Source organism: Paramormyrops kingsleyae, chromosome 12 (assembly GCF_048594095.1).
Source record: "Paramormyrops kingsleyae isolate MSU_618 chromosome 12, PKINGS_0.4, whole genome shotgun sequence".
Classification (NCBI taxonomy): domain Eukaryota; kingdom Metazoa; phylum Chordata; class Actinopteri; order Osteoglossiformes; family Mormyridae; genus Paramormyrops; species Paramormyrops kingsleyae.
Genome location: NC_132808.1, coordinates 10,137,549 through 10,162,817, shown reverse-complemented (window position 1 = coordinate 10,162,817; position 25,269 = coordinate 10,137,549). Strand labels below are relative to the sequence as shown.

The window sequence follows — 25,269 nt, the reverse complement described above, 5'->3', positions numbered from 1 at the left end:
ACTTCCTTATTACTTTGAATACACTGTAAAAACTGACAGGTAATTGTGTCCTTGGACACAAAGTGGAGTAAATGACTGGAATCCTGAGAATCACAGAGTTCTTGTTCCTCTGTTTACCTCCTCTGCGTTTGGTCCATTGGGAACAGGGGGGGACAATGCAACAGTCTCCTCATTGTCATGTGATCCCTACAGAAGTGACAACATTAGTCCATATTACTGGGTTTCACCAAACACAGCGCAGTGACCATCAAGTGAAATTTGCCTTTCAGTTTACATTATATTAGTTTTATGTAACCAAACATTAATGAAATATTGGAAATACCAACAATCTACAACCTAAGAACTACAGCATCTACTTATGATGCTGTAGTTCACAGTGCATAACAAGTGCCTCATTTATCAAACTTTGTGTAATTTTGATCATGAAAAAATGTGTATGCACAGAAGAGAAAATATGCAGAAAAAATATCAGACTTGGTGTTTGCACGTTTCCCCTCAGAAATGTCAGATCTGCCAAATCGACAGATGCTCCAATCCCTTATATAAAATGGTGTAGTATTTGCATATAACCTACATAGATCCTCCCGCATACATTAAATAATCTCTAGATTACTGATCCTGCATTGTACAATGTGAATGATATGTGAATAGTTGTTATAATGTATTGTTTAGGGAACAATGATGAGAAAATAAAGTCTGTACATGTTCAGTAGAGAAATACAAACCACAGATTCAAAAATATAAATACATGTAGAAAATATAAATCTGTCTACATGTCACTTCATTCGTGTGGATTCAGTGTAGCTTATGGCGTGTGCCAAATTAAAATTTTTTGGATTTTTTTTTCCCTCTATTATTTTCAAACCACTGTCGGTTGAATCTGCAGAACCAGTGGATATGGAAGGCTGACCGTATCTTGTAAATGTGCATACAGTACCAGTCAAAAGTTTGGACAAACCAAGCCGTCTACAAACGAGAGTGATAGTGTCACATCACATGACCTGAACACCTGACCTAAACACAGCAGAGATGGTTTTGGAGGAGTTTGACCAGAGAGTGAAGGAAAAGCAGCCAATCAGTGCTCAGTATATATGTGGGACCTCCTTCAGGAGAGCTGGAAAAGCATCCCAGGGGGCCACCTCATGAAAGTGGCATGGAGGAGACAGTGGGGTCAGACAGTCCCTGGAGCAGTTGGGGTTAAGGGCCCTGCTCAGGGGCCCAGTGGTGGGATTGCTCTGCTGACCACAGGATTTGAACTGGCAACCTCCTGAGTTCCAAGCCACAGAGCTCCCACTCCGGCCCCAATAAATACATTTTCTGTTTAATACTTTTTGGTTCAATGGATAATTCTTTATATGTTATTGTATAGTTTTGATGTCTTTATAATCATTCTAACATGTAGGAAATAAACCTTTCTTTAGTAGGTGTGTCCAAACTTTTGATTGGTACTGCAAGAGCATGAGCCTGAGGTCTTGCCCAGTTGCTGCCTACAACCAACCATAAATGGTCAGTGCAAATTAACTGTATGCTCATGTAATATGCAAATCAGGCCTTTCTGGTTGTAAAGTGTGATGACAGAAACCATCCATCCATCCATCTTTTAATCCTGCCTGTACCTGCTTATCCCAAGAAGAGGAATTTGGAGCACTTGATAGAGGTACCACAAAATATTATATTTTGAGGCCAAAGCCCAAGTATAACTAATGAAAAAGTGCGTTGAGTGGCAACACATCGCTGCTGCAGTATATTCCCTCAGCTGTACTGAACACAAATTACCCAAAATAAAAACATAAATGGTCAGATCTGAAGATTCCAGGGAAAAAATTACTTGTGCGCACCAGGCCAGTGTGACTGTAACTACCATGGGCAAACCCAAATCATGAAAAAATGTGTATGCACAAAAGAGAAAATATGCAGAAAAAAAATATCAGACTCTGTGTTTGCCCCTCTGAAACTTCAGCACGTCTGTGACATCTATAATAGGGGGTAGCATGGGTGCTATGCCAAAAGACAGAAGACACTGATGTGGCATGTGAAGTTAAAAATGAACCAATCAGAAGTTGACCCAGACTATCGACCTACTATATTTGTCAATATCATATTGGGTTTCCCAGATGGCTAAAATGAAACAGCTGTCTCTTGACAAAAATAGCTTCATTCACACTCATTTCATTTTCTGCATCTACTGCCATATGCTGTACTGCTGTGCATTTCATGTTTAAACTTTAATTTGTTTTGAGGTGACCTTAACCACAATATCAGTGCCGTCAATTTCCCAGATTACATTTGGAAAACCAGACATCAATATAAATGTAGTTCTTGAGTTTGTCTGGTCATCCACAGTGTAGGGAAACATGCATTTGATGAAAAATAGACGGAGTGTAAAGACATCAGGCATAATGCGAACAGCAAACATGGTGGCCCATGGAAACTTCTAAACCTTCCATTTCTGTAGCCATTAAGCCGTATCACATACTCATGACTGTAGGCTATGGTTGGCAAGAAGCCAGTTTCTTTCTTCAGAATCACACTGTTAGGAAATGACAGGCATCATCATCTAAAGACACAGGGCGCCTCCATAACAGTAACCCTGAGAATCACAAACCTCCTTTGTGTTCAGTCTTTCTGGATCAGCAGGTGATGATGCCTCAGTCTCTCCATGTGATCTCTACAAAATAATAGTGTCATATGATAAATTTCAGATACATTTCATATTTTCATCTTCTACTAAATAACAAGTAGTCACCATGAAGTGGTACATACAGTAAAATCTGCAGGTCACCATTGGCTACTTTATTCTTCCAGAAAACCCAGCATGCAGTGTATCAAACAGTAAAGTACAAACAGTTTAAGTACAAATTAAACCTTATATATAAACTACCTTCCATTATGGTTCCATATTATTACCCAAACCCTGGGCTGGTTAAACAGCAGTATAGTTGTATTAAGTCAATATACATCAATGTGTCAAAACATTGGACCACCCCCACAAAAGCAAATAACATCTGCTTTTAGAAATCTTATAAAAATGGTGTGTATCATGGTCTGGGATATATTAGGCAGAAAGCTACATTTAGTATTCATAGGCAGCATTTTGGATGTAGGACAAATGGGCAGGAGTAAAGATCTGAGTGACTCTGACAAGGGCCAGATCATTACGGCCAGATGACTGGATCAAAGCATCTCTGATACAGCAAGGCTTGTGGGGAGCTCATGGCCAGCCGTGGTGAGAACCTACTGAGAGTGTGAGGTATGGATAGATCCTGTCAAGGACAAGATGGGCAATTGCCCAGGGTGGCATCTTTTGTGCGGGCAACAACTTTGCAAACTGCCAGAGCCACCTGCAGGTATGGAGTAATTATTATAACAGAATTCGGTGGTTGTGTAAAATACATTTGTAGTTTTAACATGACTTCTGAAACTATGTGCAAATAAGAAGTTGCAAGCCTGTGACTTAGGAAACACAAGTGAAAAACTTTTTTGTGAACACTTTGCTGCACGAGTGTACAATGCTAAAATATAAGTGCGCAAATCTTTGCACAGGTGTACAATACTAAAATACAAGTGTACAAAAGTCAATTACAAGTGTGCAAATGTATTTTACAAAACCACGGAATTCTGTCATTATAATCACTCCATACCCAGAAAGCAAAAATGGCCACTAGTGTAATAGCTAAGAGTTAAAAATACTGTAGGTGTAATTTTGTATGGAATGCAGGTTGCTAGTGCTAATGCTAATACTAGTGGAGCACAGATTGGCACATCTTCAGACAAGCTGCCACTGACTGCAGCTCAGCAGACCTGGAGTACACAGCTTCAGTGACTGGCTACATCAGCAAATGCATTGAGCATGTTACTGTCTCCAAAACTATCATCACACATGCAAACCATAAACCCTGGTTCTCCGCAGAGCTGCACACTCAGGAGAGAGTCAGAGATACTGCCTACAGGTTCATAGACAGAGAGTCTCATACTACAGACAGAGCCAATCATTCTTGGCCATTGAAGAGGCAAAAAGTGCCTTTGCAGGGAAAATCAACAGCCACTTCATGGTCTCAGAGGACACACAGTGCATGTGGCAGGGAATGCAATCTATCACTGGCTACTAACCAACACCTCACACCTGCAGCAGTGAGGCCACCCTGCCAGATGCATTGAACAACTTCTATGCACATTATGAGGCACAGAGCAGGGAGCCTGTGAGGAAGACCCCACCCCCTCTCTGAACAGCCGGGTACTTCATCTATCCACCAATGATGTCAGGAAGACTCTATGCAGAATCGACCCGCGGAAGGCGGCTGGACCTGACAACATACCCGACCAGGTGCTCAGAGACTGTGCCGACCGATTGGCAGATGTCCCAACAGACATTTTCAATGTATCCCTGAGCACTGGAGTGGTACCTGCATCCCTCAAAACAACCAGGAACGTCCCAGTGCCCAAGAAGTCAGCCATGTTTTGTCTCAATGTTTACTGGCCTGTAACACTCAAAGCCATCATCACAAAGAGCTTCGAGAGGCTGGTATTGAGGCACATGAAGGCAGACTGACATGAACTCCCAGACTGACTAGACGCCCTACTAAACTGGACCACAGATGATGTCATTTCCACTGCCCTCCCCCTCACCCTCTCACACCTGGACAGAAAGGACAGCTATGTCAGAATGCTGTTCATTAGCTTCAGTTCAGCATTTAACACAATCATCCCTCAGAGGCTGGTAGGGAAGCTGAACCTGCTGGGCATGAACACCCCCCTCAGTGTGTCTCCATAGGAAACAGCACCTCCAGGGCCCTCCGACTGAGTACAGGTGCCCCCAGGGCTGTGAGCTCAGCCCACTGCTGTTTACTCTGCTCTCCCACCCATCATCTGTACAGGAAACATGTCATCAGCACTGAGACAGACCCCTCCCACCCATCTCATGGACTGTTCATCCAATGCCACCTGGCAGAAGGTTCCGGAGCATCCAATCCATCACTGCTAGACACTGAAACAGCTTCTTCTCCCAGGCAGTCAGGCTTCTCACTATCCTGCTGTCTCAACAGCCTCCACACTTACAGGGAAAGAGGAAGAGCACAAGGGCCACAGATCTGCTACAGACACAATTATGTATAATAATCTGAGGGAAGATGGTCAGACTGATGTAGAGAAACAGGCCTCAGGACAGCAGCCAGAGGGGCAGATGTATCTTAGGCACCTACCAGTTCCAGCTCAGTATCTTGGAGTCTCTCAACCAAGCCCAGCTGTTCCTTTATTCTAAGAAGAAAACATACAGTTATTATAACAGAGTTCAGAGGCCTGAGTATCACATTTTAAGTAAAATGATCCTATTTTTATGTGCTTCTTACTAATGCCCAGTATCACCTTAAATTTAGGAATTCCGGCAATTACATGAAGTAACAGAAGTAACTAAGGACCAGGCGTGTAGCCAGTAATGGGCCAGGGCGGCACTGGCCCGCCCACATTACTCCCTGGCCCACCCAGGCAAGTTTGATCAAAATACATTTTTAGTTTATTTTTATTGTTGAACATGATGGTTAGACGGTGTTTTGTTATTGCCTTTGCCGAATATTGCAAAATAAAGGTGTGTTTTTCCAGTTTGTTTGTCTATTATTTTTTCTACTCTCTAAGGTTTAATTATTATTTAAGTAATATTTTTTCTAGGAAAAAATATAGGCCCGCTCACTTTTTCAATGGCCCGCCCAAAATACAATTTCTACCTACGCCACTGCTAAGGACATGACAAGGCTGTCACAATATCAGATTTTCACTACACGATTATCGTGGGCAAAGGAATTCATGATTTATGGTATATATAGAAAATGTTCATGAAATAATTATAATAATGCTACCAGTCAAATAAAATTTCTTTATTTTGTGTTTTGTCTTTTTTTGGCCAGATATGAGTGCAGTGAAATGGAGAGTCTGTAACCATAACTGTATAAAAACATAGGAAAAGAGCAATTATTCTACACAGAGAGTGAAAAGACAATCAGGGCTAAAGCTCCCTTTTGTGCTTCCTGCTGATCAGCACTTCCTGCAGACTGGGGTGTCTAACATACCATCTTTTTTATGAAATCCTGTAGTGACTCCATTAATATTTCTTTTAACGACATCAGGTTCATTTTACAAACTGTGTGTAATTGATCTTCACCAGATATTCAGCCAGATATTCTGATGTTGGATTCTTTCTGTTCTCTGTCTGTTTAACAAAAGTTCTGCATAATATCTGCACTTTTCCCTCAGTGTGTGTTTATGGGTCTTGTTAGGTGCCCCAGTCACGGTGGGGTGACCACATGTGTCCCTGAAAACTGCCACTATTATCCTGCAGCAAAGTCTGATGCCAACAGGACAAACAACTAGAGGAATGTATTTTTTCCAATTTTATTTCCTGATCCCACTGCTAGCTTGCAGCCATTTAGAATATAAAGTAATATTTAACAAATTGGATATTTAGGTAACAGCGCTGATCCAAAAACTGGGAATTGACAACTGGAGTGAACATACTGATATTTCATTTTTGAAATATCACAGTTATTGTCAATATATAGTGTCACCCTTCACACCCCCCGGCTTGGGCTCTGTGTAGTTTACGTGGTGACTCAGTGGGTAACACTGGCACCTCACACCCCCCCGGCTTGGGCTCTGTGTAGTTTACGTGGTGACTCAGTGGCTAACACTGGCACCTCACACCCCCCGGCTTGGGCTCTGTGTAGTTTGCGTGGTGACTCAGTGGGTAACACTGGCACCTCACGCCTCCCGGCTTGGGCTCTGTGTAGTTTACGTGGTGACTCAGTGGGTAACACTGGCACCTCACACCCCCCCGGCTTGGGCTCTGTGTAGTTTACGTGGTGACTGTGGGTAACACTGACACCTCACACCTCCCGGCTTGGGCTCTGTGTAGTTTACGTGGTGACTCAGTGGGTAACACTGGCACCTCACACCCCCCCGGCTTGGGCTCTGTGTAGTTTACGTGGTGACTCAGTGGGTAACACTGGCACCTCACACCTCCCGGCTTGGGCTCTGTGTAGTTTGCGTGGTGACTCAGTGGGTAACACTGGCACCTCACACCCCCCCGGCTTGGACTCTGTGTAGTTTACGTGGTGACTCAGTGGGTAACACTGGCACCTCACACCTCCCGGCTTGGGCTCTGTGTAGTTTGCGTGGTGACTCAGTGGGTAACACTGACACCTCACACCCCCCGGCTTGGGCTCTGTGTAGTTTGCGTGGTGACTCAGTGGGTAACACTGGCACCTCACACCCCCGGCTTGGGCTCTGTGTAGTTTACGTGGTGACTCTGTGGGTAACACTGGCACCTCACACCTCCCGGCTTGGGCTCTGTGTAGTTTACGTGGTGACTCTGTGGGTAACACTGGCACCTCACACCTCCCGGCTTGGGCTCTGTGTAGTTTACGTGGTGACTCAGTGGGTAACACTGGCACCTCACACCCCCCGGCTTGGGCTCTGTGTAGTTTACGTGGTGACTCAGTGGGTAACACTGGCACCTCACACCCCCCGGCTTGGGCTCTGTGTAGTTTGCGTGGTGACTCAGTGGGTAACACTGACACCTCACACCCCCCGGCTTGGGCTCTGTGTAGTTTACGTGGTGACTCAGTGGGTAACACTGGCACCTCACACCCCCCCGGCTTGGGCTCTGTGTAGTTTACGTGGTGACTCAGTGGGTAACACTGACACCTCACACCTCCCGGCTTGGGCTCTGTGTAGTTTACGTGGTGACTCAGTGGGTAACACTGGCACCTCACACCCCCCCGGCTTGGGCTCTGTGTAGTTTACGTGGTGACTCAGTGGGTAACACTGACACCTCACACCCCCCGGCTTGGGCTCTGTGTAGTTTACGTGGTGACTCAGTGGGTAACACTGGCACCTCACACCTCCCGGCTTGGGCTCTGTGTAGTTTACGTGGTGACTCAGTGGGTAACACTGGCACCTCACACCTCCTGGCTTGGGCTCTGTGTAGTTTACGTGGTGACTCAGTGGGTAACACTGGCACCTCACACCTCCCGGCTTGGGCTCTGTGTAGTTTACTTTCTCTCCCCATGTTTCCCCAGATACTCCGGTTTCCTCCCAGTCCCAGAACATGAGGTTTGGCCAACCAGCATCTCTGAATGTCCCCTCATATGTGAATGTGTGTGTTTGCTCTGTGATGGACTGGCATCCTGCCCAGGGTGTCCCCAGTCTTGTGCTCTGAGCTCCCTGTGACAGGTGCCAGGCTCACCACGATGGATGGATGGGAGGATTTTTTATACATTAATTACTTTTTTTTTTAAGAAAAAATGACTTGCACATATACTGCATAGAAAATGTCTACTTACTTTTCTTTTTTGTCCAACCCTATAATTAAAAAAGATTCAATTAACAGTGTTGGAGCTCAAAATACTAAGACATCAATAGGAGCTTATTGTAGCTGCCAGGTTGCATGTAATGATTAATGAAAATATGCAATGAGAACTAATGATTACTTGCATATTTATAATTATTATATAATAATAATTACTGAGAGTGACTGTTTTCTGTATTATATAGACGCATATGCTGTATTACTGAGGATGTTTATATCATCTCCCCATTAATAGTCAGGCTCCCCATTACAGCCTCAGTGCCCCCTACTGGCAGGAGGCTATTACAGTCCTACACCACTGAAACAGCATCATAATGGAAGAGCAACAAAGCTCAAAAGAATTAAACCAGCAGTGATATGAAATCTTGAGCCAAACCATATAGTAAATACATAATGATGGTTACAAAAGTAATATTCATCCAGGTTTAATACTGAGCATGTGGAGATGTAAATAATGACTGGAAAGCTGCCAACATACTGGAAAAGTCCCAGTACACATATTCAGCCTTTATGGTAAGTTATTCATGTCTCTGTTATACTTACAGTATGCAGACATCTGTATAACAAACCAGCCAAAGAGGAAGACAGACCCAGAAATCAGGACAATCAGCCGTAGATCCTGTGGCTGTTTTCCTGTGTCTGAAATGACATCATCACAAAAATCACTGAGAACTGAGGTCAGTAAATGAGCAAAAAGTGAAAGAGATTAAACCACAGGAATCCATATATTTATTAAAGGGTTTGTACAATTCAGTTGTGTGGTTAAGTTTACATAGTAAAAGTAAAACATCTCAAATTTATAGTGTATTTACCTGCTTTGAGTTTTAATGCTACAGCCAGGGCAACAGAATTCAGGAGAGGGAGACCAAAAGCCCCAGAGAAATATACATATTTACGGGGTTTGGCTGAAAGGTAGAGAGAAGCATCAGTCATACAGCTACATACAGCACTGTGATGAAGTATTTGCCCCAATTCGTACTATTTTTACTTATCCATAACACTTAAATGTGTCTAACCAAACAAATTTAGTATAGTACAAATAACATTCTAAGTGCACAACACGGTTTTCAAATAATTATTTGATTCACTGAAGAAAGGAAAGGGCAAAACAAACAAACATTCCCCAACACCCATATCACCTGTGTGACAAAGTAATTCTCCCCCTTTGCCATCACTGTGGAGGATTTTTGACCCTCTCTTCTCTACAGAATTGTTTCAATTCAGCCACATTGGGGGGTTTTCAAATATAAACTGCCCAATTAAGGTCCCGCCCCAAAATCTCAATGATGATCTCAGGATTTTCACTAGGCCTCTACAAAACCTTAATTTTGTTTTTTCTTTTCAGCCATTCAGAGGTGCTTCAGATCATTGTCCTGCTGCATAACCCAAATGCGCTTCAGCTTCAGATCACAGACTGATGATGGACATTCTCCTTCAGCACTTTCTGGCAAACAGCTGAATTCATGCTTCCCTCAGTTACATCAAGTCGCCCAGGCCGGGCAGCAGCAAAGCATCCCCACAGCATCACTCTGCCTCCACCATGTCTGACTGTGGCCATGATGTTCTTTGTGTGGAAGCTGTTAGCTTTACGCCAGATGTAGCAGGACCCATGTCTTCCAAATAGCTCCACTTCTGACTCATCAGGCCACAGAACATCCTCCCAAAAGTGTTGGGGCTAATCGAGGTGCTTTTTGGCAAATCTTAGACAAGCCTCCATGTTCCTCTTATTTAGCTGTGGTTTCTCCTTGCATCTCTCCCATGGGCACCATTATAGCCCATTGTCTTTCTAATCATGGAATCAGACATTAACTGAGAGAGGCCTGCAGTTCCTTAGATCTTCGTCTGTGGTCTGCTGTAGTTTCCCTGATGAGATTTCTTTGTGCTCTTGGAGTAATTCTGCTAGGCCAGCCACTCCTGGGCAGATCTACCATGGTTTTTACCATTTGGAGATGATGGCTCTCATGGTGATTCATTGCACTCAAAGGGTTTTAGAGAGTGTTTTGTACCCCTTTCCTGACTGATACATCTCAGTGATTTTCTTTCTCAGGTCTTCAGGAAGTTCTTCTGACTGAGTCATGGTCTGCTGCTTCTTGAGACCCTTATCCAGCTCCTCATTGCTGCAATGGTTCTATTTAAGTGATGTGTAGGTTCATCAGGGCTGGCAGCAATCAAGCTTGGGTGTGTCTAGTTTAATTTAACCCATTATCATTTAGATTTGGTTCTTAGGGTGATTGAGTGACCAATTACTTTATCACAGCACATATACAGTCAAACAGCCACTGGGTTTTTTCTTTAAAACATTTGCAATGCTCTGCTTACAAAATAAAAAAAAAAAAACAGTATTCATTAAACAAAATATTTAAACAACTTATCAATAAAAGGGCTGTTTAAAAATAATTTTAATGTAAAACAAATACGTACCAAGGAAACGTTCCCGCTTCCAGAATTGAAACAGCAATGTGACGGTCAGAATGTAGATGAACATAAACTCGCAGATCTTTACAGGCCGTCCTGTGGTCAGAATTAGTTGCAGTTAATTTCAGTTTCTAATACAACAAAGGTTATTAATGAAATAAACAGTTTCCTGTTCCTCTAAAATCAGTAAATACATACAGTCAAAAGTAAAAAGTCTATGAACCATTTGGAATTATCTGGTTTTCTGCATGAATTGGTCATAAAAATTGATCTGATCTTCATCTAAGTCACAGATACTGATACACAATGAGCTTAAGCCAATAATACACAAAAAGTTCTACTCTTTCATGTCTTTATTATGCAAACACATTCAACGTTCACAGTGGTGGTGGAAAAAGTAAGTGAACCTTTGGGTTTAATAACTGGTTGACCCTCCTTTGGCAGCAATGACCTCAACCAGGGGCTTCCTGTAACCAGAGGTGGACATTTCAGGTCCAGAAAGTAAAAATCCAAACCAGGATTTTGTTTCAACCAACCAGTTGAGAATAAAGAGTCACTGTCACAGAGAACTCAACTGGTTGGTTGAAACAAAATCCAGGTTTGGATTTTTACTTTCTGGACCTGAAATGTCCACCTTTGCCTGTAACTGCAGATCAGACCTGCAGATCATATGGGGCGTGGGGGGGCTTTAGCACATTCTTCCCTGCAGAACGGCCTTAACTCTTCCATATCCTTTGGTTGTCTTCTGTGTATGGTTCTCTGCAAGTCATTCCACAGCATCTCAATAGGACTAAGATCTGGGCTCTGACTGGGTCAGTCCAAAGGGCTGATTTTGTTCTTCTGAAACCATTGTGTTATGACCCCCAGGGATAGTTTACTCCCTATAGTGGGCAGATGTTTCTGTGGAGGGGGTGTGTCATTCTGTTCCTGGCCCTGCCCACCTTCCCCTCTATTTTGATTGGCCGCATTTCCTCCTGTGTCACTTCCTTTATAAGGCCTGTCCAAGTCAAGAACGGGAGACCATTTGCTTTGTAATTTGTTTGATACTTGCTGTATGACTGATGATTTATTGTGCTTGACTCTTTTGCTGTTTGACCATTGATTTCTGCTTAGCCCTTTTTTTGGATTTGGTTGCTGTGGATTTTGCTTTGTAAATATCTGTAAATATCTGCACCCATTGAGGTTCACTGTGGGTAGCCAGGAAAGTAGGGAGCGTGACGCCATTTTGCTTTGGTTAAGTTTTCTCACTGTTTTGGAGTTAGTCAGTTTACTGTTTTGTAACTATGACTGTTTTGTAACACTGTTTTGGAGTTAGTTTTGTGTACTTTTGTTTTCTTTTTATTTGGGTTAGGTAAGAAGTATCTCTTTTGGTTCCAGTTAGAGGTGGTTTTGTTTGTTATTTTGGCCTTGTCGGCTCCTGAAGTGGTTCCCACTATTAATAAACCCACTAGAAATACCAAAGTAGTGGTCTCACTCCAATATTGTTGCGCCTGACCCTAGACCGGGACGTAACAATTGTGCTCTGGATTTGCTTTAATGTTTGGGACATTGTCCTGTTGCATCAATTCAATTCAATTCAATTTTATTTATATAGCGCATTATCACAACATTACATTGTCTCAATGCGCTTTACATTTCTGCCTCGTAAGGACCCCCCATTGAGTAAGCCAAAGGCAACGGTGGCAAGGAAAAACTCCCTAAGAGGAAGAAACCTTGGGAGGAACCAGACCCAAAGGGGGAGCCCATCCTCCAGGGGCCGGCAGATGAGTCAAACAACAAGATGAAATGACTAAGCTAATACAGACAAGATGAAATGACTAAGCTAATACAGGGGTTGAAATATATGTCTCAATGCAGCGGCCGACCGGTGCAGGCACGTGGTGCTTGATGCACGATGGCAGGATTAATAGACACACAGCCGCAGGATGGATGGCAAGGCATCGTGTTGAGCCAAGGGCAGGCAGGTTGGAGGGTAGTTGCCGGAGGTGGAGGTAGTTGTCTTGCAGGCCGCAGAGGCATAAACTCTTCAACGACATTGTGCTCCATGGAGCACACCCCAGAAGGGGTGAGGGAGGAAGTAAGAATAATTGTGTATTAGCCAGAGTTGAGGAAACCAGAGGCAGTGCAAGCAAAATGATCGAGTGCAATATTCGTCTAGGCTCCGGCAGATCTGAGTATAGCAGCATGAGAAAGAGGGAGAGACAGGCGGGAACACAGGCATGGGGACTCCCTGAACATCAGCACTCTAGTGTAAAGCTAGAGTGACAGCACTGACGCATCAGTTTATCCAAAGCCAATGACACCGATCCCCACCCAGCTTATCACCTCATACTGTTAGTCTGACTGGGAGTGAGGGACTAGCTGGAACCAGAACTAGGTTTCCTATACGCTAAGCTATACAAGTGCGTTTTTAATCTAGACTTGAAAAGCGAGAGTGTGCCTGAATCCCGCACATCCGCCGGGAGACCATTCCACAGCTGCGGAGCTCTGTAAGAGAATCCTCTGCAGCCTGCCCCAGCCCTGTCTACTTTAGGAACTAATAGATATCCTGCTCCTTGTGAACGAAGCAGGCGAGAAGGGTTGTAAGGGACCAGAAGATCATTGAGATATTGTGGTGCAAGGCCATTCAGAGTTTTGTAAGTCAATAGTAATAATTTGTAGTCAATCCTAAACTTGACCGGTAGCCAGTGCAGGGAAGACAGGATAGGGCTAATGTGATCAAATTTTTTAGTTTTTGTTAGAACTCTGGCAGCTGCATTTTGTACTAACTGAAGTTTATGTAGGGATCCAGATGGACAACCCGAAAGGAGGGCATTGCAGTAGTCCAATCTAGAAGTTATAAAGGCATGTATTAGTTTTTCTGCATCTTGAAAGGACAGCAACTTCCGAAGCTTGGCTATGTTCCGTAGATGATAAAATGCCGTACTGGTAATGCTATTTATGTGAGCACTGAAGCAGAGGTCGGAGTCTACCAGGACACCAAGATTTCTGACCACTGTTTTAAATTGAGTAGGGAGGCAGCTAGGGTTGGGGTTTACAAACTTATTGCGGGCCTCCTTAGGACCGATTAAAAGAACCTCAGTTTTTTCAGTATTTAACATGAGGAAATTCCTTGCCATCCAACAACGGATGTCTAGCAGACAGTCGGCTAAAGAGGAGAGCTGGGATGCGTCACTAGGTTTAACAGATATATACAATTGTGTATCATCAGCATAACAATGAAAATTAACACTGTAATTTCTAATTATGTTACCAAGCGGTAGCATATATAGATTGAACAGTAGTGGGCCCAACACTGATCCCTGCGGGACACCATATCTTACTTTAGTGGCTATGGATGACTCATTGTTTACATGGACAAACTGGTAACGTTCAGTTAAATACGAACGAAACCACAGTAGTGCTGTCCCTTTAATGCCAATCAATGTTTCCAACTGGTCCAAAAGAATATTATGGTCTACAGTATCGAATGCTGCAGTTAGATCCAGTAAGAATAATAGCGATATACAGCCACGGTCGGAAGCCATAAGCAAGTCGTTTATCACTTTGACTAAGGCCGTTTCTGTGCTATGATTGGGTCTGAAACCAGACTGATATAGCTCGTTAGCATTATTATCTTGAAGAAAGGAGGACAGCTGGTGAGCAACAACTTTCTCAAGAATTTTAGAAATGAAGGGAAGATTTGAGATGGGTCTATAGTTTCCTAAGTCACTAGGTTCAAGATTTGGTTTCTTTAGGATAGGTCTAATAACAGCCATTTTAAGAGATTTAGGAACATATCCAAGACTAAGAGATGAGTTTAACAAGTTTAACAATGTAGTGCTAATCAGTGGTGCAATTTCCTTAAGTAGATTGGTGGGTATTGGGTCAACAAGGCTAGTAGTGGGTTTGCAAGAGGAAATTAACTGAAGGAGTTCTGTCTGCACTACAGGAGTGAAACATTCAAAGATGTTATCATTAGTACTAATAACACTAGCACTAGCAGAGGATTGGTGGTTGTGTGCAACCGTGGGCGTGCTCGTGATGGTATGTCTAATCGTGGTTATTTTATTATTAAAAAACGCAATAAAGGCATCACTACCAAGAGCTTCTGGGACTTGTGAGTTTAACATTGAACGATTCTTTGTTAACCTAGATACAGTTTCAAATAGGAATTTAGGATTGGTTTTGTTATTTTCTATTAGTTTAGAGAGATACATAGACCTAGCAGTCATTAGTGCATGTCTATACTTAGACAGGCTCTCTTTCCAGGCAAATCTAAAAACTTCTAATTTTGTTGACCGCCATTTGCGTTCTAGCTTTCATGAAGCTTGTTTAAGTTCACGTGTACGGTTAGAGTACCAGGGGGCAGGTTTCTTATCTCTATGTTTTATTTTCTTGAGTGGTGCTACAGGATCAAGAGTGGTACGAAATGATTCTACCATGTTCACGGTTACCTGTCCAAGTTCATTTACACATGACACTTCAGAGGTTAGGTTAAAGGACTGTGGGAGCTGTTCCAGAAAAGTTGCAGCGGATAATGAGGCTATGGAACGTCTAGTATCGTACCTCTGGTCTGGGGCCTTAGGGGAGTTATGTTGTATTTGAAATGTTAAAAGGTAATGATCTGAAAGTAGCGGATTCTGAGGGATAATTGATATGTGTTCTACCAGGACACCATGACTAAGAATCAGGTCTAGGGTGTGGTTACAGGCATGAGTTGGCCCAGTTACATTCTGATGTACACCGACAGAGTCAAGAATGGCAGTAAATGCTTTTGTTACTGGATCACTTTCATTTTCCATATGGATATTAAAATCACCAACAATCAAGGCCTTGTCGGTAGTAACCACCAAGCTTGTTAAGAAATCTGCAAATTCCTTAAGGAAATTGCTATAGGGGCCTGGCGGTCTATACACAATGGCAATGGTGATTGGAGGTGTAGAACTACACTTAGATGTGCTTGCAAGATTTAGAATAATAAATTCAAACGTACTAAAGCTATAACCAGTATTTTCACGCACTCCTAGGTCGGTCTTAAATATTGCAGCAACTCCGCCACCTTTGCGATCGGGTCGAGGAGTATGCTTATAGCTATACTCAGCTGGAGTGGATTCATTTAGTGCCAAGAACTCATTCGGTTTTAGCCAAGTCTCAGTAAGACATAGGGCACTAAGATTAGAATCAGTAATGATTTCATTTACGAGCAATGTCTTAGGAGCCAGCGATCTAATGTTCAGGAGTCCAAGTTTTAGGTTTGCATTACACCTACTATCCAGAGTTGAAATAGGTCTAATTTCTCTAAGGTTTGCAAGACACGAACTACGATGGAATGACCCCCCACGATTAAAACCGCGGGGAACAGACACAGTCTCAATAATATGAAACCTGGGTGACGACTCTAAGCGACTAGCAGGCGGTCGGTTAAGCCGTTTTGCCTGCCGCCTTGGCTTGGTTCTGGTTAGTCAGCAATCTGCCCTAAGACTGTGAGCTATGCTTTTTGACAGGAGATCGGCACCAGCCCACGTGGGGTGAATACCGTCCCTCTTCAAAAGCCAAGGCCTACCCCAGAATGTCCGCCAATGGTCTATATAACCCACACCATTTATCGGGCACCATTCCGACAGCCAGCGATGCAGCGACGATAATCTGCTGTACATTTCATCACCACGTCTAGCAGGGATAGGGCCAGAGCATGTTACTGACGCGGACATCTTCCTCGCAAGGCTGCACACCGCTATGAAATTTGCTTTAGTGATCTCCGATTGCCTCAATCGGACATCATTTGTGCTGACGTGGATAACAATATGCGAATACTTACGTTTACTCTTAGCCAGCACTTTTAAGTTTGATAAGATGTCGGTCGCTCTGGCACCAGGGAGACAATTAACTACGGCCGCTGGAGTCGCTACTCTCACGTTTCTTAGCATAGAATCGCCGATTACCAGAGCGCTTTCAACAGGCGGCTCAGTGGGTGTTTCACTGAGTGGGGAGAACCTGTTGGAAACGCGAATGGGTGAATGGTGCCGGTGTGAGTCCTGTTTGAACTTACGGCTATGCCGCCGGGTCGTCACCCACTCGCCTTGCTGCGAAGGCCCTGCTGCCGGAGCAGGGGGAGACTGGCTCACTATAGCGGACATATCCGGAGCCGCTAACACTGCGTCAATAAAACTCTCACTCTCCTGAATCTCCCGTAACGTCCGGATGCGTCCCTCTAAGTCTGCGATCTTCTCCGTCAGCCTGGCAACTAGCTTACACTTATCGCAGACAAACGTACCGCTAATGACAGGAGAAGAATAACTAAACATACTGCACTCGGAGCAAACGACAGGAGCCATAGTGATATACTTACGTTTAGCGGGGAAAAACTCCGGGGGCGGAGGCGATTAATCCGTCGTGGATTTGGAAGATTATCAGGAGACTATTAAGCTTGCCAAGATTTGCCAAGATTTATCCGATTGCTTAATTCTAACTCTAAGTATTATTTGGGTTATAGTTATAGTTTAAAAGTTCGCGCGGTAGCAACCAGTCTTGCTCATGCAGGAAACAGCAAACAGGAAACACCAAACATCACCCAGCTTATTCTGAGCTTCAGTTGATGGACAGACACCCTCACATTATCCTGGAGAATTGGTTGATAAACTTAGGAATTCATTTTCCCCTCAATGATGGCCAGCTGTCCAGGCCCTGATGCAGCAAAGCAGGCCCAAACCATGATGTTCCCTCCACCATACGTTAGTGTAGAGCAGGGGTAGTCAATCTTATCCACAAAGGGCCGGTGTGTATGCAGGTTTTTGGGATAACCTGTAGGTCAGCTGTTCAAACCCAGATGTGAGGACTCTTTCAGCCAATCAGTCCTCTAATTAGTAATCTAATTAGGGAGTTGCAGCGAAAACCTGCACACACACCGGCCCTTTGCAGATAAGATTGGCCACCCCTGGTGTAGAGTTTTGATGTTGATATGCAGTGCCCTTTTTACACCAAATGAAATTCCTTGTTCCTCCCAAATTGTTCAATTTTGGTTTCATCACTCCAGAAAACATTTTCCCAGTACTGCTGTGGAGTGTCCAAGTGCTTTATTGCAAACTTCAGGTATGCAGCAATGTTCTCTTTGACAGCAGTGGCTTCCTCCTTGGTGTTCTGCCATGGACTCCTTTCTTGTTCAGTGTGTTGCATATTGTTGAATCATGAACAGAGATGTTAGCCAGTTCTAATGACTTCCTCATGTCATACGCTGTCACTCTATGGTTCTTCTTTACCTCATTGATGACTTTGCATTGTGCTCTTGGGCTCGTCTTGGTGGGGCACCCACTTCTAGGCAGAGTAGTCACAATAACAAATTGTCTCCATTTATAGACAACCTGCCTAACAGTAAACTGATGAATATCTAAAATACCTGAGATGACTGTAACCCTTTCCAGCCTTATGTTAATTAACAATTCTTGATCATTTCAAGATTCAAGATTCTTTAACTGTCACATACATAGTTATACAAGGTACAACATGTAGTGAAATGTATCCTGAACCACTCTTTTGTATACTGTGCAAATTAAAAATCCAATTATGCTAAAGTTAAAGTGCAAAAAGCTAAAATGCAAACAGAGAAGTATGTTCAAAATGAACGGTAACACAGACATAAAAAAGTGACCAGTGTAACCAGGGGCGCTGCCAAGGGGGGAAAGGTTAGAACGATTCTAGGGGCCCAGCACTGACATGGGGCCCTTTAGGGGCTTTACCTTTTCGCAAAAAGGGGGGGGGGGAATTCTAATTTTTCATGGGGCCCAAGATTTCTGGCGGCGCCCCTGAGTGTAACAGTGCAGATATGGTGAGGGATACAAGAGCACAATGTACATCAGGGTGTGAGGTGCAATGGCACGTCCAGGTTCAGAGACCTTATGGCCTGGGGGTAGAAACTCCTCCTAAGCCTCTCAGTCCTGGCCATGATGCTCCTGAGTCTCTTTCCTGATTTCAGAAGCTGAAACAGGCTGTTATTGAGGTGGGCTGTGTCCTTTATGATCCTGAAGGCCCTGCTCCTACATCTCTTGATGTAAATGTCCTGCAGAGATGGAAAGGCCGACCTGCAGCAGCATTCTGCTGCACAGATCACCCTCTGGAGGGCTTTGCGATCCTGAACACAGCTATTCCCAAACCAGGAAGTAATGTTCTGAGTCAGGATGCTCTCCACAGCACCTGAGTAGAGAGTACGTAGGATCGATGGAGAGACCCTGAACTTCCTCAGCTGTCGCAGGTGGTACAGGCGCTGCTTAGCCCTTTTGGACTGGACTTGTATGTGAACAGTCAGGTCCTCAGAAATGTGAACACCCAGATATTTAAAACTCCTCACCCTCTCCACAGGAGATCAAGTTGATGGTGAGGGGAGTGTAGACCTTCTGCTGCCTCCTCTTGTCGACATTCAGCTGGAGTAGCTCTTCAGAGAGCTCTTTTGTGTGAGGCATGATTCCCATCTGCATATGCTTCTTGTCAAAAGCTCAAACTGAAACTTTTCAGTGTTTTTCATCAATCACAGTAATTCTAGGCCACACCTCTGGATTTGTTTCATTAAATGGACTCCAGGTTTGCTAAATTCTGACTGCAATAAGCTTTTAAAAAAGTCATTAGCTTAGGGTTCACTTACTTTTTCCAACCTTCAGTTTCACAGTTTGAATGATTTATTCAATATAGTCAAAATTCTCTGAAAATCTGTGTATCTTTAGTTACAGGAGACTGTGTTTGTTCATTATCGTGACTTACATGAAGATACGACCATGTTTTATATGGGAATTAGACATAAATATAGAAAGTGCCAACGGTTTCACAAACGTTTACTTTGACTTTATCTGAAGACACACAGAACAAGTTAATAACAAAACACACCATCCTTGGAAGTGTCCTTTTTACAGCTCACATAGAATATATTACTGTCTATTTCATATTGATTACATTAAAGTATATGCCTTTATTAGTAGGTGTAACTCAATAATAACTTCAAACTAGAAATGGTTATACTGCATTATTGTTAACAGCAGCCCAAAAAATGTTTCTGGTTTATATTCATTTTACAAACACCATTTACCAAATGATTGACAGTTAAAGCTCTATTATAATCAAATGGTTTCCTTACAGTTAAAGGTTTTCCTTACCTTTGTCATTTTCTAAAATCAGACTTAGATACAGGAAACTTAATATTAGGTGAAGCATGAAGAAAATCCCCAGAAGGATTTTCTGAGCAAAATCTGAAAAGCAATAAAACACGTAAAACAACATATTAAATAAACATAACATACAACAGCCCCCATTAAACATTATCCCTCTGTTTTTGTCTGTTATATCTTCAAGGGGCGGGAACTTACAGGGGGGTGGACAAAATAATGGAAACATCAAGATATTAATCTCAAGGACCTAATAAGGAGTTTGGCCCCCTTTGGCTGCAATAATAGGTTCAGATCTTCCTACAGTGTGGTCATGGAATCCTGAGGTGTGCAGTGGGACACTGGACTGATCTTCAGAAAGAAAAGCCTCCAGTTCTTTGGAGTAATTGTGAGGTGGAAATCAACTTCACACACTGTGTTCTAGAACTTCCCATAAAGCTTTAATGGTGTTTAGATCTGGTGGCTGGGAGGCCAAGGAAGGCATCTGACTCCATGCTGGTGCTCATGAAACCTCTCCTGAATCTGTTTAGCAGTGTGTATGGGGGCATTATCACCTTGGGATAAGGGAACATCATGAGGGAACAGTGTCTGAGCCACAGGGAGCAGCTGCTCTTGTAAAGGAGTCCATCGCTTCTCGGCTCTCAGCGGAGGCGGACGCACTTCTCTCCCTCTCCCTCCCCTTATCTTCCCTGCTTTGCTTCTCTCGTCTCGTCTAGTCTACTGTCTTACTGTCATACTCGAGAGACCCTCTCAGCCCTGCTCTTCAAAACTAAGGAAATTATGGATTTGATCAACTGGTCTCTCAATGCAATTGACACCATCTTCTCGCAGAGGAGCGCAGGTTCGGGGGAACCTGACTGTCCTGCAGGAACGTACGCAGCTGGCTACACGATGGACGGATGGGAGAAGTGGAGGGTCGTGTGTCTGGCAGCTCTTTCTGTGGAGGACGTCGAAGATATCTACCTATTCGGAACCTTGATAACGGGTCTTATGCTGATTGGATTAGGCATCGCCCTGGTTTATCGGAAATTGAAGAAAACGGTGACAGCCGCTCAAAGCCCCACTAGGCTAGCCAGGATGATTGACGGAGTTGGCAGAGCTGTCGGCACTCAGACTTTGGCTCTAGATCGCAAATTGGATACCATCATTGTGACTATGGACTGCAAACTTGATAACATCACGGAGAAGCTTTCGGCTCTGCATAGGAGGGATTGCGGAGACCAGTGTGGACATTAGAGAAGCTACAAAATTTCAGCTTTTCGCCCGAAAACCCAAACAACCTAATTATCTGCTTCTGGCTCCCCCTTAATCAGCACGGGCCTTGGCCAAGGCCGTTGCTGAATTCAACAACTCCCCCAGAAGGACAAGGCAGCGAGACTCTCTTGCATCTCTCTCCCCCGACCCCAAGGACTCCCTCCCCCTATCCAACGCCTTCGCCGCTTGACACCCCCAACGTGAACAGGCGGGTCGATGACCAGGGCATCTGGCTGCAGGGCCGGATGGTTGTTTGTTCATGCTGGACTACCTCCACTTCCCCATTCCCTTCCCTGTGGCTTGTCTCGATTTTTTATATTGTGTAGTGGCTATGTGCTTATGTTGCTGAGGTGTTTTTTTTCTGTTCCTACATTATACTCCCTAATGGAGTACAGTCTAGGGCCTGTATTTTTTTTTACTCGCCTCTCTCACCTCATGTAATCGTTTTCTCTGTTCTTCCTATGCCCGGGTCGCTGCTCGTGCGGTCGACCGGCTGGCTTGTAGAGCTGCTGTCTCCTGACCTGTCTTCCCCTTGTTTGTATGTATAGTCAGGTAGATCTTAACACTGCTCTATGTGCCCTTGAATTGCCCCTCGGGGACAAATAAAGTGTTTGAAATGAAAATGAAATGAAAAGCCCTCATGTTCCTTGGCTGTTATTGGACCATGCAGAGCATCATCAGACCTAATGACTAGCACAAGATGGCTGCCCACACCAACAGGCACTGTGGGCCGATGGTGTGCTTTGATTTTCTCTAGATGTAACCCCAACCAGACGCTCTGCAAAACTGCTCTAGTGAGCACACTGTGCAATACTGCACTGCTGAACACACTCTGTAGTACTGCACTAGTGAGCACACTGCAATACTGCTCTGCTGAGCACACTCTGCAATATTCCACTGCAAAAGATACCGGTTCACTGATGCATTGGCAGATGCATTGGCCCCTTAGGTTTTCGGAAATGTATTGTGCATCGTAATTGTCATGAGAATAACAACTCGACTACATATCCCTGTTTATGTTACCAGCTTACACCTCCCTCAGGAAAGCAGACCCCCCCACATCAAGAACTGTTATAACGCGGCCTTAAGGTGCATCCTCACAGCTGCAGGACTGTTTTGAAAAGACAGACTGGAGTATTTTTGAATCTCATGACTTGGAAGAGTACACTACATCTGTACTCTCCTACATCAAGCACTGCACAGACATCGTCGCCAAGGTAAAACGCATCAGGGTGTATGTCAACCAAAGACCCTGGATGACGAGACAGGTCAGGACACTGCTTAGGAACAGAAACACCGCCTTCAAGTCTGGTGATATGGAACTGTACAGTGCAGCCAAAGCGGACCTGAAAAGGGGCATCAGACAGGCCAAGTTGGATTATAAAAACAAAATCAAGGACCACCTCCACAGCAACAACTGGAGGCAGGTGTGGTGGGGGGTCCAAAACATCACAGACTACAAACCCAGACCTAATACAGTGGATGGTGATGCTGCGTTGACGGAGGAGCTGAACTGCTTTTTCGCCTTCTTTGAGCAAAAAACACCAGATCCAACTGCATCACATCCACCGGTGATCACCAGCCACATCTTCAGAGTGGGGGAGCATGATGTGAGGCGTATGATACAAGCAGTAAACCCCAGTAAAGCGGCAGGACCTGAAGGCATCACAGGTAGAGTGCAGACCAGCTCACAGGGGTTTTCACTAAAATATTCAACCGGTCTTTAACACCAGCCATTGTCCCACCTTGCCTGAAGGCCTCAACCATTATCCCTGTTCCGAAACAGACCACCATCAGCAGCCTAAATGACTTCCGGCCAGTGGCTCTCACTCCAATTGTTAGGAAGATACTGGTCAGAAAGCACATCATTGAAGGACTTCCACCCACATTCGACCCCCATCAGTTTGCATACAGGAAAAACAGATCGACGGACGATGCAATAGCCTCAGCCCTCCACATAACCCTGACCCACCTGGAACAGAAGGACAGTAATGCCAGGCTTCTTTTCATCGACTTCAGCTCGGCATTTAACACGATCGTCCCAAATAGACTGGTAACAAAATTAAACAACCTTGGCTTCTCATACTCCACCTGCCTGTGGATTAAGGACTTCTTCAGCGACCCCCCACAGAGTCAAAATGGAGCCTCACCTCTCCACAGCACTCAGCCTCAGCACCGGCTCCCCACAGGGATGTGTGCTGAGTCCCCTTTTGTACACTCTCCACACACACGACTGCACCCCCACCCACCCAAGCAATTCTATCGTGAAGTTCGCGGACGACACGACAGTGGTCAGGCTCATCACAGGGGGAGATGAGTCTGAATACAGGGACGAGGTGGAAAAACTGTCATCGTGGTGCAGAAATAACAACCTGGTCCTTAACACCACAAAAACAAAAGAGATAATTGTGGACATCAGAAGAAACAGACCTGACCCTCAGTCCATATGCATCAATGGGGACTGTGTGGAGAGGGTCTCTGTCTTCAGGTTTTTGGGCCTGTACCTGAATGAGGACCTAACCTGGAAGACCAACACCACTGTGCTGATCAAGAAGGCACAGCAGAGACTCCACTTCCTGAGGGTCCTGAAAAACAACCAAGGAGCTGCTGATCTCATTTTACAGACGCTCTGTGGAAAGTGTGCTGACAGACTGCTTTGATTGAAGCACTACATCCCAGTGTGGTTTGCCAGCTACATGGCTCAAGAAAAGGCAGCACTCCAGAGGGTCATCAACACAGCGCAGAAGATCACGGGCTGCACTCTCCTCTCCTTGGAGGAGCTGTATGGGTCCCGCTGCCACTGTAACACCTGCAGCATCCTGAAGGACACATCCCACCCGGCACATCACCTGTTCCAGCTGTTACCCTCAGGAAGGTGGTACAGGTCCATAAAAGCAAAAACAAACAGACTGAAAAACAGCACAAATCCTAGGGCTGTTGCAGTTATAAATGAATACCGGAAGGGTTTGCTCTCTATCACAAACCTGGGCAATACCTTACCAAGTTAAATCTGTGCAATATTTCTACCGGGTTAAATCTGTGCAACATTTCTAAAAAACTTACAATGTGCAAAAACCTGATCTCTTATATATTACTTTTTTTTGTACATAAGAAAATTATTTTAAATTATTTTATTTATTTATTTATTTTTGCTTGTAATATTCTATTATTTTTGCAGTGCAAGGGACTGCACACAATCTTCGTTATACCTTTGTATAATGACAATAAAGATTCCTATTCTGATTCTGAGAAATATGACTGTGGAAGGAGGAAGCGCAAACAGTGCAAGAGGAGGCAGAAGAGAGGAAAGAGAGTCGGGATGCATGCTAGGATAACAGCTAACCCCTCCAGACCAGTGATACCATCAGCTCTACTTTCCAACATCCACTTTAGAAAATAAGCTAGATGAGCTTTGTTTACAGTGAGGCACATGCTGGGAGATGATGGACAGCTGTGTGTTTGTATTCACTGAAACCTGGCTCTATGATAACATCCCTGATGTGGCCACCCAGCTAGCAGGGCTGACGTCTTTCAGGGCTGGCAGAGATGCCGCTAGCTGCAGTAAGACTGATGGTGGGGGAGTGTGTGTTTACATCAATGTCGCCTGCTGTATGAATGTTACTGTAGCTGCTAAACACTGTTCACAGGCAGAATTCCTTATTCTTAATTAAAATACTGGCCTTTTTACCTGCTGAGAAAATTCACTGTTGTTTTTGTGGCCGCTGTTTACATTCCCCCCAGTGTTAACATGAACGCTAAGGAAGCACTGTGTGGGCTGTATGACACTATTAGTGGGTTACAGTTCATGTACCTGGTCAGTTTTAATGAGGGTTTCAACTTAACTAAACTGCAAACCATTTTCTCCAAGAACCACCAGTATGTGGATTTTGCCACCAGGGGAAAACATATTTTGGAGTTGACATACACAAATATTCCCATGGAGTATAGGGCTACCCCCAGCCCCCACCTAGACCATCTGCCTGTTATGTTAACACCAGCCTATAGACCACTTCTGAAACAGACCAGGGCAGTGAAATCATACATTAGAGCCTGGCCAGCAGGAGGATTGCTTTCTTCTCACAGAATGGAACATTTTTGTAGCTGCAGCTTCCCATG

At 44.2% G+C, this 25,269-nt stretch overlaps 2 protein-coding genes across 4 annotated transcripts in view; both read right to left on the bottom strand.

Annotated features, from left to right (window-relative positions):
* Positions 1 to 25,269, bottom strand: part of LOC111839799 (uncharacterized) — a 117,294-nt gene that overhangs the window by 1,106 nt on the left and 90,919 nt on the right. For all 3 annotated transcript variants that reach the window (XM_072718646.1, XM_072718645.1, XM_072718647.1), the window contains 8 exons: positions 19,891 to 19,983; positions 10,778 to 10,867; positions 9,169 to 9,261; positions 8,900 to 8,995; positions 8,331 to 8,349; positions 5,199 to 5,253; positions 2,606 to 2,668; positions 118 to 186 (listed from right to left, as the gene is read on the bottom strand). In XM_072718646.1, the coding sequence (XP_072574747.1) occupies positions 118 to 186; positions 2,606 to 2,668; positions 5,199 to 5,253; positions 8,331 to 8,349; positions 8,900 to 8,995; positions 9,169 to 9,261; positions 10,778 to 10,867; positions 19,891 to 19,983 (578 nt within the window). The remainder of the gene's footprint in view (positions 1 to 117; positions 187 to 2,605; positions 2,669 to 5,198; positions 5,254 to 8,330; positions 8,350 to 8,899; positions 8,996 to 9,168; positions 9,262 to 10,777; positions 10,868 to 19,890; positions 19,984 to 25,269) is intronic.
* On the bottom strand, positions 16,214 to 16,890 carry LOC140577721 (uncharacterized). The gene has a single exon (XM_072698009.1). It carries the CDS (start codon positions 16,888 to 16,890, stop codon positions 16,216 to 16,218), a length of 675 nt encoding a protein of 224 aa, XP_072554110.1. The 3' UTR covers positions 16,214 to 16,215.

Coding starts and splice junctions, on each gene's coding strand:
- LOC140577721 (XM_072698009.1), bottom strand. CDS start 16,890: ATGTCCGCTATAGTGAGCCAGTCTCCCCCTGCTCCGGCAGCAGGGCCT.